This window comes from Tenrec ecaudatus, chromosome 10 (genome assembly GCF_050624435.1).
Source record: "Tenrec ecaudatus isolate mTenEca1 chromosome 10, mTenEca1.hap1, whole genome shotgun sequence".
NCBI classification, from domain to species: Eukaryota; Metazoa; Chordata; class Mammalia; order Afrosoricida; family Tenrecidae; genus Tenrec; species Tenrec ecaudatus.
The window spans coordinates 138,475,316-138,489,435 of record NC_134539.1 but is presented as its reverse complement, the minus strand read 5'-3'; the positions used below and the strand labels follow the sequence as shown (position 1 = coordinate 138,489,435).

At 54.2% G+C, this 14,120-nt stretch overlaps 1 protein-coding gene across 3 annotated transcripts in view; it reads right to left on the bottom strand.

The window, feature by feature from the left end:
* Positions 1 to 12,293, bottom strand: part of DHX8 (DEAH-box helicase 8) — a 30,524-nt gene extending 18,231 nt beyond the window's left edge. The window contains exons 1-11 of one of the 3 annotated variants that reach the window (XM_075561878.1): positions 12,094 to 12,293; positions 10,359 to 10,444; positions 9,545 to 9,617; positions 9,213 to 9,298; positions 7,814 to 7,926; positions 3,469 to 3,822; positions 2,913 to 3,057; positions 2,633 to 2,836; positions 2,104 to 2,191; positions 519 to 616; positions 287 to 434 (exon numbers count right to left, since the gene is read on the bottom strand). In XM_075561878.1, the coding sequence (XP_075417993.1) occupies positions 287 to 434; positions 519 to 616; positions 2,104 to 2,191; positions 2,633 to 2,836; positions 2,913 to 3,057; positions 3,469 to 3,822; positions 7,814 to 7,926; positions 9,213 to 9,298; positions 9,545 to 9,617; positions 10,359 to 10,444; positions 12,094 to 12,241 (1,543 nt within the window). In that variant the 5' untranslated portion in view covers positions 12,242 to 12,293. Of the gene's footprint in view, positions 1 to 286; positions 435 to 518; positions 617 to 2,103; positions 2,192 to 2,632; positions 2,837 to 2,912; positions 3,058 to 3,468; positions 3,829 to 7,813; positions 7,927 to 9,212; positions 9,299 to 9,544; positions 9,618 to 10,358; positions 10,445 to 12,093 lie in introns of all 3 variants that reach the window. The other 2 variants (XM_075561877.1, XM_075561876.1) reach the window with 2 other exon arrangements.
* Between the last annotated feature and the right edge of the window lie 1,827 nt (positions 12,294 to 14,120).

Sequence of the window (14,120 nt, the reverse complement as noted above, 5' to 3'; positions counted from 1 at the left end):
GAATGCAGATTTAATATGGGAACGGTACTCAAGTAATCAATATTTACTGTACAAAGAACTACATGAAAATTTCAAATTTCAAGTAATTTAGGACAGACACTTAACTAGGCTAATGATTTGTCTAGTTCCAAAACAGTTTTTGGTTTAACCATGTTCTAAAGAAGAACCAAATAAAATAAAGTAACTGAAGGGGAAAACCAGCTATCAAAGCCACAGCTAAGCTTGCAGTGAGAGCCACAAGAGGCCCTCTGCCCTGTCCACACCAGCCTGCTTCCGAGGGCCTTACCGTCAGGCAGAGGGTCCACCCAGTGCTTGTTGAGTCCCATGGGAATGGAGTCCATTTCCGCCTCCCGCTGGGCCTGCTTGAGCTCCCGCCTTTCTTTGGCCAGGGCGCTCTGCATCATGGCCGCTTGCGAGAGGGAGCCGTCGGGGTTCTAGGGACACAAAGCAGCCGCATCAGGGTGCGGGCTCCAGCCGACTGGACACCCGCAGGGAAGAGCCGGAGCCTCCCCCCTCACCTTGACGATTTTGATGGGGCTCATGTCCATGCTCTGCTTGGTGTGGCCCCTCAGGAATGGAGGCTCCTCCTCCACCAGCTCGATCTCAAGGTCCTCATCTGGGAAGACGAGTGAGTGAAGGAAAAGCCTCCACGGCATTCCTCCCGAGCCCTTAAAAGCAGAAAGCCCACCCAGCCATACAGCGGACATTCAAATATAAAATACAGGAACACAAGTGAATGAAGTGCAGCTGACAGAAATCCACAGCTATCAGAAGCCTGCTGGGGAGTTTAGAAAAAGAGGAAGGAGGAAGATTCCCTCAGCGAGTCATACAGACACTGAAGATGTTAGTAATGTTCTACCCCCTAACGGCAGTGGCTATGTCAATGTATATTACTGCTCTATCAATTATGTGTGTTCTATTAAATGACTTCACAATTAAAAAACAATACCAATGGGCTAAGTTTAAAGTTGTTTCCAGGGAAACTCAGAGGTTAGGTAGGTGGATCCAAGGTTTTCAGAATTACTAAGAACGTGGAGTCAAGTTTACTTCCAAATACCCAGTCAACTGGCCTGATACGTGGTTAGTGCTTCTTTCTATCTCGCAGCTCCCTGCAGAGTCTGGGCCTTAAAAGCTTGTCACGGGCCATCGCAGGCACAATTGGTCTCCAGTCCCCGGGAGGGCCAGCGAGAAAAGAGGACTCGGGAAGAGCAAGAGGATGTGGCCTGTGTGGCCAGGTGCCTACAGGAGCCACTGGGTGCTACCCGACTACCATTACCGAGCATTCTGAGCAAAGCTTTTCCACAAAACAGAGAAAAAGCGCAATGGAATTTCAGATCCTCATGAAATCCAGACTTTCTGCAGCCGTGGAGGCTGAACGAGCCCTGAAATGATTCTCCTGAGAATATCTTGACCCCGTAATCCAAAAATAGCTGCCGAAGTCCTCTGAGGACCACACAATCGCCTGGGAGAAGCACTAAAATAATCTGCTTCTGAAAGAACTGCTGTGTGAGACACAGGGAAGCTAGAGGGCAGTGGGTTGACACGGACTCACTCGGAGGAGGAAGGTGGGATGGACGAGCTCCCTTGAAAGGAGAGCCGGCACTGACGGCACCGGTGTCTGTGTTCCTGAATGATCCCTGGCAAAACCCTGCAACACCTATTCCCCAACCATCCTGAGAAGGTGAAGCAGTCCCTTGTGATGATGTACACACGTTCGCAGGGGACATGACTGCTTGCTTCCATGTGAAGGGGCTCTGGCTTCCCGAGCGAGAGCTGGTGAGCACAGTTTAACCGTTTAGCCCTGGCTTAACCGACAACTCGACTACCACGACCAAAGATTCCATTGGTCAATTGTCCTCTAAATCATAGGTACCCAAGCTTATTGGGCCTACTGCTCCTTTTTCAGAAAAGTTTACTCACTGCTCCCCTGGAATTTAAAAACTTTTTTTTAACCGCAGCCCATAGTCCAGGATGAAATGTCGGTCTCGGCTTTCACCGCGACCCTGGATTGTTCCAGCAGTCCCCTCGGGGCTGGCGTCACCCGATCTGGGAAACGTTGCTCCAGATCCATTCTGTCCACTGAGTTCGCAAGGCGTTTCTTACCTTCTTCATCATCCACCTTCGGGAGAATGCCGGTCTCTTCGTCAAAGTCTGGGAACTCTTCTTTGGAAAGGACATTGGCAGCGATCATCTAGACCAGAAACCAAAAGCCCAGAGGGAGGTGTGACCCGAGTCGGAGTGGAGCCACACATTCCCTGTGGGGACCCACGGGCCTCCCTCCTGGCCCCGGGCAGGGCCCCCCATCCCACACCGCCTTCCTGCAGAACCCGACACCCAGTGCCAAGAGGTATGGGTTCAGTCTCATCCCCAGGGAGCATCCCGGCCGACTCTGAGGTGGCTCCGCGGGATGGCAAGGAGGAGGAGCACTTACAGGGCAGGCACTGACCCAGGCTCTTTACGCCTCTGTCTCCCGTTTCCCTGCACCACCGCCGCCACTCCCACTTCAGAGGGCGGGAGCACTACACAGAGGCGGAGGAACCCGGCTCCAGCTCACACAGCCAGTGCGTGGCCATTCGCCACGCAGACCCGCGCGGCAGGGCCCGCGCTCCAGGCCGACGCCGGTGCAGCCCACCTGCTTGATCTCCCACTTCTCCGGGTCAGAGATGCGCGTGAGGCGCTTGCGCTCCAGGGAGTCGTCCTCGACTTCGGGGGCACTGACGAGGGACAGGTGGGTGGGCCTGTCAGGGTTCCGCATGGAGGTCTCCTCACTGGTCTCTCCAACCAGATTCCGCCGGCGATGTGGGTTCCGATCTTCTCCGGTCTCCTGATCCACGTCCTAAGGCACAGGGACAAGGAGCCAGCTCGTCCGCTGTGGCCTTCGAATGGAGACCTGCACCAGGCACCTCGCTTACCTTCATGCTCAGGCTGGTCTTGGTCCCGGTGAAGGACAGCACTTTGACCTTGACCCTCTGGCCTTTGCTCACCACATCGGCCACATTGGCCACCCGGCCTTCCCGCCGGAGCTCGGATATGTGCACGAGCCCTTCCCAGCGCTTCCTGAGGAAGAGAGCGGATGGCAGGTCTGGGACATGCCTCACAATGCCTTTCCCAACGGACTCCCACCCTCGCGGAGAACGTCCTAAGCTGCCCAGTACCCAACAGATGGCCCAACAAGAACCCAGGGCCACCACCCTCCCACAGGGAAGACGCTGGGGGGCGGGGACACAGACACACACGCTCTCTCTCTCTCAACCCATCATCCAGTTGCAAGCGGCAACAGGGCAGATGCCCTGAAGGCAGAGGGAAAATAAATGTGAACTTATCCAGAGTTCAAGTAACAGGCAAATTCAAGAGAAGCTGGCACGGCAGATTTGACGCCAGCATGGTTCATTGAACTGTGCAGAACGTGGGCCTCCTAGTGATAAAGCCGCCCTCCCCGCGGTGTGTGGGGAGAGCGCCGGCCACTACCTCAGTCCCTCCAGCTGCACAAAGCAGCCGAACTGCATGATGCTGGTGACCTTGCCGTTGTAAATGTCCCCGATGGCGGGCTCCTCGGGGGGAGGCCGGTCCACGTGCTTATCCCTCCATCTGTCCAGAGTCCTCTCCCCATACTTGTCCCGGTCCTTGCGCTCTTTGGGGGGACTCTGACTTCTGCTCCTGGACCGATATCTACATTTCCCTTTATTCCTCTCGCGGGTCCTGGAGCGTGATCGAGAACGGGACCGGTGTCTCCGCTTACGGTCTCGCTCTCTGTCTCGGTCTTTGTCTCTGTCTCGGTCTTTGTCTCTGTCTCGGCTCCGGCTCCGCTTCTTCTTCTTTGCCCTGTCCCTAACAAATAAACAAGAACTTGTGTCAAAGAGAAACCAGCCAGCACATCATGACAATCTCACGCACACGGGAGGAGCTAGTTAAGCATAAACTGAAGAGACCAGGAAAGCCCTTCCTTCAAGCCAACAGAGAAAGCCTTCCCCGAGAGCCCTGATTCACCACATTTTGAGCTGCCTAAATCTGGTGAAACCAGCTGGTTTGGTAAAGGCACCACCTGTGGTCTTGCTATCAGAGCAGCGCTGGCTGAGCGGGTGGCTACCGGCCGGCACCGACTCAGTGGCAGTGAGTCTGGAGTGGAGTCGGCAAGACGGGCGGCGCTCGGTGCTGCTCTCCCGGAAGTCTAAAGCGCAGGAGAGGTTGTGAGGGTGGTTAATGGCTGGAAGCCGCTGGTTTGGGAACTGAGTCGCAGGTAGAAGCTAGAAGGGCTTAGGCCTCCTTCTAAGAGACAGAGCCAAGATGATCTTAACAAGACTGCTGGCAGAACCGTAGCACCCACGGCAGTTCCAGCGAGGTTCACGGGGCAGGAGCCCTCCGCGGAGAAGGTGCCCGTCCTCGCAGAGAAGACAGTGCTGAAGCTCTAGGAGGAAACGGACCTCGGGGAATGACAATGGCTCTGTCGGAATTAAGTTCCAGTGTTTGCTGTCTGAGTCGTGCTCAAATGGTCACTGGAAGTCATGAACTTAGACAGCCGGCTGAGGAGCTCTCAGCAAGACCTTGAAGAAGGGTGACTGTCAAAGGAAAGAGGCCGACCTACAGCTAAGGACATGTGCCCACAAGTCCACCAAGGCCGCGGACACAAAGCCTTCTGTTAGAAAGAGTAGCCTGTGATGGAAGAGCTCATCAACCATCACACCAGGAAGTCCATCTGAGAGAAGAACACTGCCGACACCTCTTGGACTTCTACAAGCAGCAAGGTCAGGGCCCATCCTGGAGGGGCAGAGCCGGACAGCAGCACAAGCAGCAGGGCCTTCGCTGGCTCACAGGCAGGGGCCGTGGCCCCTGGAGCTCAAAGGGTGGGGCTGAAGCCTCCAGGTTTCAGTGAGGCTGGAAAGTCGCTGCCCCTCTGCACGAGGCTGTTGGAGCAGCGTCTCTCTCACAGAGTCCCACACGGGCTGCCACGCCCAAGGGCAGAAGAAGGGGACCAGTGGGGGAGGCGGGGTAAGGAGATGGGGTCACTATGTGGATGGAAGAGGAGGATGGGCATCTCAAAGTCAAGGGGGTTGCCAAGTTGCCCGGAAGTGAGAGTTAGGCCCGGGCCTGAGGAGATGACCCACGCCTAGAGTCTGGAGGGCAGGCCCGTTGCCTGGTCTCTGAGAACAAAGGGTTGGTTCCAAGGCTAAATGTACTCTGCTCTGCTGGGTTTGGGGCCTGCTTAGGGTTGATAGCCTCCATTCCTCCCTCCCTCCAACTCCCCCCATTGGTAATGGAAATGCCAACTTTGGAGCTCCTCCACAGTCCTTGGGAAACAGGGAACAAGGACGCTGTACGTCACAGTTCACAGGCCAAGAGGAATCGTGCTCTAGGGGGGAGCATGCCTCCAGTCCCACCCACAAAATGATCAGAAAATGAGAGTTTGAACTTGATTTGGGGATGATGTGACGGCATGACTATGATGTGCATGTCGGGGGTGAAAACCCTAGCCTCTATGGCTGCAGTGCCAGGAGACGTGGAGGCAGTGGGTACGTGTCGAGTCCCTGCTGCTCTAACGATGCCGACAGGGCGGCTCCAGCCTGTCCCACGGGGCCACTCTGCGTGGGGCCCAGGACGGCAGTCAGGTGGGCTTTCATGCTCGCGTGCGGAGGGGGCAGGTTGGTTAGGGGTGTCTTGAGTCCTCTTTGGGGTGACGTAAAGGGGAGGGAGCATGAGAACTGGCTGCGCTGCCCACTGTGAAAGCGACTGAACCATGGGAGTGTACGATGTGTGAACACCGTCTCAAGAAAACTACTTAAAAAAAGAAACCAAACTCGACCAGCGGTTACCATGGATGCAGGAGAAAGAGTTGGTGTGTAGGGGGCACCGAGTTTCTATTTATATTTATGGGGATGGAGTTAATTTGGAAAAGGGTATCAATAGTGGTTGTAATACACAGTGGCACTGAATTGTACATACAGAAGATGAAGAATTGAAAAATGTTTTGTTCTGTATACTTCTACCACAATTGGGAAAAAATTTAAATATAATTACGTCCCTCACTGACCCATAGCCCTACAGAGGACAACACTGGAGACACAGCATGGGAATTGTGCCCAATCTGATCCCACCACACCGAGGCAAAACACTAAGGGCGTGCAACAGAACAGCAAGGGGAGCAGAGTAACAAAGTCCCCAGGGAATACCAAAAATAGGCTTTGGGACCAGGGCTTGGTGCCCCATCAGACTCAACAATAAAACACGCCTAAAGGCCAACAAACAGTCCTTGAACTAACTACAAGCTTTTCTTTCTTGTTGTTGTGATATCTTTTTTTTGTTTGGTTTGTTTTTGTTATTGGCTTGTTGTTGTTTTATTTTCCTTGCTTGGTTTTGCTCTGTCTTGTTTTTGTCCATGTTATTATCTCTGCAGGTCTGTCTAAGTAAGATAGGCTGGAAGAACAATCTGGAGGAGAAAACAATGGGACCAACAGTTCCGGGGGGACATGGGAGAGGGGGAGGTGCGGGGAAAGGTAGTGGTTTTAATACCCCAGGAACAAGGAAACAACAAATGATCCAAACCGGGGGTGAGGAGGGTGTAGGAGGCCTGGTAGGGCGTGATCAAGGGTAATGTAACCAAGAGGAATTACTGAAACCCAAATAAAGACTGAGCATGATAGTGGGACAAGAGGAAAGTCAAAGGAAATAGAGGAAAGAGCTGGAAGGCAAAGGGCAGTTACAGAGGTCTAAATAAAGGCATGCACATATACAAATATATTTATATATGAGGATGGAGAAATAGATTTATGTGCATATATTTATAGATTTAGTATTAAGGTAGCAGATGGACACTGGGCCTCCACTCAAGTACTCCCTCAATGCAAGAACACTTTCTTCTATTAAACTGGCATTCCATGATGCTCACCTTCCCTACACAATCACTGAAGACAAAGCAGGTGCATAAGCAAATGTGGTGAAGAAAGCTGATAGTGCCCGGCTATCAAAAGAGATAGTGTCTGGGGTCTTAAAGGCTTGAAGATAAACAAGCAGCCATGTAGCTGAGAAGCAACAAAGCCCACGTGGAAGAAGCACACCAGCCTGTACGATCACGAGGTGCCAAAGGGATCAGTTATCAGGCTTCATCAGAACAAAAAATCATTATCATCGTGAAAGAGGAGTGCAGAATGGGGACCCAAAGCCCATCTGTAGGCAACTGGACATCCCCTTACGGAGGGGTCACAGGGAGGAGATGAGCCAGTCAGGGTGCAGTGTAGCAATGATGAAACATACAACTTTCCTCTAGTTCCTAAATGCTTCCTCCCCCAACTATCATGATCCCAATGCTACCTTACAAGTCTGGCTAGACCAGAGGATGTACACTGGTTCAGATAGGAACTGGAAACACAGGGAAACCAGGACGGATGATCCCTTCAGGACCAGTGGTGGGAGTGGCAATATTGGAGGGTCGAGGGAGGTGGGGTAAAAAGGGGAAACTGATTACAGGGATCTACATATAGTCTCCTCCCTGGGGGACGGACAAAAGAAAAGTGGGTGAAGGGAGACGTTGGATAGTGTGAGATATGACAAAATAATAATTTATAAATTATCAAGGGTTCATGGGGGAGGGGGGAGCAGGGAAGAGGGGGAAAAATTAGGATCTGATGCCAAGGGCTTAAGTGGAGAGCAAATGTTTTGAGAATGATGAGTGCAATGAAGGTACAAATGTGCTTTACACAATTGATGTATGTATGGATTGTGATAAGAGTGTATGAACCCCCAATAAAATGATAAAAAAAAACCTCCGAATTTTGTTTGGCCAGTTCCCATTCTGAACTTCCAAAGAACCCCATGGACAGACCGGTGTTCAGCTTCTCTCTGCTTCTCCTGGCGGGCCGCTGCGCTGGGCATTAAGGCTTCCAGCTCCTTCAGGACATCCACAGCGACTTTCACGTCGTCCTCGTCCAGCATGGTCTGCGGCGGGGACAGAGGGAAACATCACTGGGGAAACGGTCCCGCAGGTGTGCCTCCCGGGCCCACCGTCCTTTATATCACAGACCAGTGCAAGAAAGCGAGAATGGGACCCTGCACAGGCTCCTGGAAGTCACTTCTACACTTGGCAAATCCCCTTTGTCCTGAATGCAAGCCTATGCAGGCTGCTCATGGTCAGGTCGGTGGTTCGAGCCCTCCGATGGAGAAAGATGAAGGTGTGTGCCCCATCAAGGTTCAGCTGCAGAAGCCCCAAGACGCCGTTCTAACATGACCTGCGGGGTTACTAGGGGCCAGAGCGGACTCAGTGGCCATGGGCTTTGGCTACTTCATGGAGAGAGCACCACCCACTGCCGCTGGGTCGGCTCTAACACGTAGACCTGATCCCAGGGTGTCCGACACCACCACCGGGCTCCTTAAGAACAGAACAGATTCCGAGAAACTTGCTAAAAGCAACACCCCTCCCACCCTGCCTTCCCCTTTTACTCTGCTCTGTTCCCCAACATACTGTTTCCTGCTCCCCCTCCAACGCTGTAGCGTACTCTCAGGAGGGCAGAAACTCACCCGTCTAGTGCACTGATGTTTCTCTGGTACCTGAAACCTGCTGCCAGAGTCAGCCCTGAGGCTGCCCAGCATTACGGAGGCAGATAGACTCACTGCTCTCCTGAGGAGCAGCTGGGGGAGTTTGAACCGCCAGCCTTGTGGTCAGCAGTCTAAAGCTTACTCAGCAGTGCCACGGGGTTCCCTGTGCCGGCCTACAGGAGGCATTTGATAAACAGTCACCAAAACAAGCCAAACAGTCAAAACTCTTGAAGAATCCGACCTCCTACCGTGCACTGAAGACACCCTGGTGGCCCAGTGGCTGGGCATCAGGTGTTAGCTGCTCCCAGCGAGAAAGACGGGGCGATCCCATTCTGTAAAAAGTCCCTGCCTTGGACACCCAAGGGGCAGCTCTGCTCTGTCCTAGAGGGCTGCTAGGGGTCAGAACCGGCTCCAACGGGTTTGGTTTGGAACACGTAATGAAGCAAGATATTAAACTTCACCCATCAGACACCTGTTCCAGAACTTTGTTCTTTCATCCCTATTTCATACGTCTAGTTTCTGGTTCCCACAATTCCTATTCTTATTTCCCCTGAACACCAGTCCCCGAGCCCTTGAAGAGGATCTGATACACCAGTGGGGCTCAAGGAGTGCTCAGGAATCCGAGTGCTTAGCTCTGGAGAAGCAACACAAACTATCACAAGACTGGAGCCGTCAAACGTGATCGGTACCCGGATGGAAGGGTTGTCTGGCTGGCAGAGGACTGGGAAGAGTTCCTTCAGCTTCTCTTTTTCGGTTTTCGGTTTAACAACTGCATCTTGTTTCATTGAAGAGCATGAAGGGTGGGGGAGAGAAAATGTAATCAATATTCTTCAATACCATAGACCACACGACAACTTCAACATTAGATTTGCAGCAACCCCATGACATTTGACTACATATGAGTCACACACGGCTATAAACCTAATTCAACTTGCTCAACAGCTGCCAGGACCACAAAGCAATTACCTGCGCTCACAGTCTAAGCCGCGCAGGAGGCAGAGCTCGGTGGCGCTCTACTCACCTTTGCTGGTAGAAGGCTTGGCGGGGGGCCGCATGGTTTGGATGAGCCGCAGCAAGTTGCTAATAAGAGAATCCTTCCAAAGAAACAGAGCAAAAGACACCAGTCACTCCATCTGTGTTTCAATCCGCTCGGAAGGGAACGGGCGAAGACAAGGCTCTGGAGAAGGGTGGCCGCACGGACCACGTGAGGCGAGGGTGCCGCGGTGGGGCAGGGCTGCCACACGCACGAGGGCTCTGGGCCGGCTGAGTGATGGGACAGCCAACCACACGTGTGGCCTCCGGGAAAGCTGACAATTAGGGCTGTTTAGCTCCCTTCAACCACTCTACTTCCTGTGCTTTAGAACTACCTCCCAAACCCAGACTGGCCGGACGTCCTGCATTCACCTTCAGGGAAAGCAATAAATAACTAAATAAAACCAAATGAAAAAGACTAAATTCCCACAAAGACCTCATGATGGAAATCCTGCCCCGTCTTCCTGCAAAGGTGCCAGGGGACATGGAGTTGATGCCAACTCTCAGTGGCCTTGTAGGACAGGGTGGAACTGCCCCCACGGGGTTCCAAGGCTCTAGTCTTGACGGACGGATGGACGCACCCTGTCACCTCTTTCCCCTCAGAGCGGCTGGTGGATAGCAACACGCCCCCCCCCCCACTTTCGTTAGGATCTCAGTGCTTAACCACGGCGCCACCAGAGCTTAGTGACAGGCAAATATTACCCAGCAGCTTCCTCGACTGCTCCCTGATTGCTAGCTCAAGGGTCAATTTTTCGATTCCGTAGTGGCCCGAGAACAAAGCAGGAGTGTCCGGATACACGTACCGTGAATTCTGCTCCATTTTTAATCAGGGAAACCTTGAAAGTATCAAAGGTGGTGTTCTTCTCAGCAAGGCTGATGACAAATTCTGCTGCAGACAAGAAAGAAACGCTGAGTCGGATGAGACCCCAGATTAAAAAGAGCCCACGTGCCACCCAGGCTGAAAGCGGCTCCTCCTGGACCAGCAGGTGCGGCACCAATGGCTCACCAGTCCCTTGCGGGCACCGAGGCTGTTTGCCCTGGTCATTGTGCCCGCTGCTCACGACGACGGCACTCGCTGGGCACCTCCCATCCTCAGCCCCGGACCTAGACCTGGGCACGCGGACCAGTGAGGACCCACGCAGACGCTGAGTGAAAGCTCGTTCCTTCTTGGCTATCACCCTTTTTTTTTAGCGGCTATCATCTTGTGGGGCTCTCACCCTCCAGTAGCTCTCGGAACTCCTAACACGAGCGGCATTTATTGAGCCGTCTTCAGGAGAAGAGGGCATTTTGCCACGGCCTAAAAGAGCCCTCACACAGAATTCTACAACACGTCTTTCTTCTTTAATGATTGCATCAGGACGTCCCTTCTACCAAAAACAGTAACATGAGCAGCCCGGGCAGGATGAGCGATGAGCAATCCCGGCGGGCCACCTCCATGACGGAATCTCCATAACGCGAATGCCAAACACTCCTGGCTACCAGGCTTTGAACCCGCCTGGACAACCACCTGCTGAGAATGCGCATTTCCACCCCAGGCATGTGGAATCAGAACCTGCATGTTAACCAGCTCCCCGGGTGGATTTGGAGATGAACCACGCGGAGAGCCCATTAGGAATGAAAGGCCCGACCTTAGTGCTTACTACCTAGTACTCCATCACAGCGGTAAGACTAACCTAAGCCCTGGTTGTCCCCCAGAAGAGGAGGACGCACTCACAGGACAGGCCTACCTGGACCAGGGGGCGCGAGAAACTAGACCAGCACGTCGCGGCATCACACGGCAGCCCTCTGCCTGGGACACATCGTCTCCATTTAAAAACGGGAACGCTCCCTGCCGTCCCCCGCGCTCCGCTCCACCTGATGACTCCCCCGCCTCCAACAGGAAGCGGCGCGGGCAGGGGCACCTCCTTCCCACCGCCCCGCCCCTTTCCCACCCAGCCTCCGGCACGCGCCCGTCTGTCTGTCCGCCCGCAGGGACAGCGGCCCCACCGCGAGCGGCTGTCAAGGGTCCAGCCCGCATTCGCATGGGAAAGAATGGTCCCTGCGGGCTTGCGCCGGGAGCCCGGCCTGCTCCGACCTGCCGGGTTTCCCAGATGGAGAGTTGGGCCCCGAAGCCCCAGGGGCTGGGATGTGGGAAGGAGGAAAGCAAGCAGTGGGAAGCACCGCCGGGTTCGGAAAGACGCGGACTCCGGGGGGCGCTTCCCGTCGCGGGGCTGGCTGTGTCCACGCGCAGAGGCAGCAATGGCCGCTGTCTCGCGGGGCGGGGCGGACAGCCAATGCCTGGCGGGGTCGCCGGCACCGCCTGGACCTGCAGCCGCGGTCTGACTACTGGGGGCCCGAGGGGGCGGGGCAGGCAAGCTCCGAGTTTCGGCTTCTAGCACCCCAAGAGCTCGGGCCGGCGGGCGCTCGGTCAGAGACCCCGGGCGGGCGTTCCCGGGACCGAAAGCTCGGGACAGACACGCGGACACGCGCACGCCCGGTCCGAGCACCTAGCTCCTTCCGCTCCGCTCCGCCCCGGCCCACAGGGACCCCCGCGCTCACCCAGGTCCTTGTCGTTGATTCCCAAGTGGTTGTCCAGTTCCGTGCAAACCTTCGACACCAGAGACAAGTACTCGAGTTTGGCGAGTTCTTCAGCGGGGCCAGGTTCCGACCCGGTTAGGGCTCCGGCCAGAGCCACAGCCAGAGCCATGGCGACGGCCTCCGCCCGGCCCGCCCGCCCTCCAGCTATTCCCGTCCGGGTCGGAGTTCCACTTCCGGGTCGGCGCACTCTTCTCTGTTTACAGTAAACCGACGCAGCCGGATGGATCATAGAGATCAGACCGGAAGTACTTAAGGAAGGGCCGACCGAGCGGGGGTGGGGTGGGCTGCTCTGCACGTCGGCGGGCGCCCTCTGTAGGTGAGTGCCGCGCCAGTCCTCCCAGCGCGCTCCCGCCCTTTGTCTGCAGAGGGCGACCGTGGCCTGCGCACAGCGTTCTTGCGAAAGAAATCGAACACACGGTTCTGAAAAAAGTGGCTCGCTCGCTTTACCGTGGATCCGCGTCTTACCGGGCCTCGCTTCTTCAATAATAAAACAAAAGGCGACAGGTTGTAGTCCTGGTCGTAACGCCGGCTTTCCTTTTGTGCGTGGGCAAACTAGTACTTCCATTATGTATCAAGGTGACCTTGGGCAAACTTTCCATCTCTGGGCTTTCCTGCTCCCCTCTGTGAAATGGGAGCATGCTCCCCGGCTGGGTGTGCAGAGGGATGAATGCGAGCCCTGAAACACAGGAGACACGCGACAAATGGCAGTCACATATCCCAAGGCTGAGACAGTAAACCAGCCTCCCAGACAACTCCCCTCATTCTGGGGCCCCAAAGACCACCGCACCGGCCTCCTCTCTTGGGGAAACTACTCCTCAGTCCCAGTTTTGTGATGTCAAAACCCCTCAGGCCTCTCAGAACTTGTCCCTCAAGCCGAGCCGAGCTGAAAACTGAACTCAGCTCCTCCATCTTCCACGTAAGGGCCCCCCTTTCCCTGTGGCAGCCCTACAGGAAGTTAGAATTGTTTCCCTGCCACACTGACCTCTGTGACAGCTAAGGAAACTGAGGCACAGCAAAGCAAGGGGCTCCCCCATCACTCAAAATGGAGGGACTCGGACCCCTTTTTGGCCCCAGATGACAGATGCAGAAGTAGGCTCAGTTCCCATCGCCTCACCAAGAGCTACAGCGTGGCAGAGCGGAGCTTGCACGGGGCCCTCGCTGCCTCAGGAGCTGCAGGCTTTCACTTGCCTGGGAATCCATTCTGGTCCCTCTGAGCTTGCTCCGCCCCCTCTCTTCTTTCCCCCAAGAACGAGATGGAAAACCGGACCCTGGCTTGAACATGCGCCCCTTGCCTAAGATGGGGAGTCAGGGGAGCAGGGCTTGCTCTTGACTTCCTGTGCGCTCGTTTGCCTTGAAGCTCTCACATACATGCCCTCCTCCAACATGTAACGGGCAGGGGACAGACATTGGATTTGTTTTGAAAGCTCTGTGGGAAGGGGACCATGGAAGCATCTTGTATAGAAGTCGCAGCAGAGCTTTGGTGATGGGGAGTTCTTGAGCACCTATCTCAGTCGTCAATGTGAACGTATCAAATTTTACTTACTGATGCCCTGATTTACAGATTTTCACAAGTGGTCTTTTGAATGCAATGCGTGGAATTCTACCCAAGGAGATATAGATAGATTGATTGATTGATTGATTGATCCCAAGGAGATATAGATAGATAGATAGATAGATGGATAGATAGATAGATATACAGATATAGATATATATTTACAAAGAAAGGCAAACACCTATATAGATGCAGGGACCTTGACAACCCAAAGATGTACATGGAATTCCCCAGTCTCTCCCATAAGAGACATGGAACCAAATGCAGTTTAAAAGCGGCTGTGCTGTGACCGTCATTTTGATAGAATGTGTAATTTATACATGTCACATATGATCTGTGGCCCACATCGTTCATTCCCTGGCTTTCCCGGTGGCTCCTTTAACACAGCCAGCACGGGTTCTGTTCATTTCCATTAAGTCACTGAACCAGCCATCGT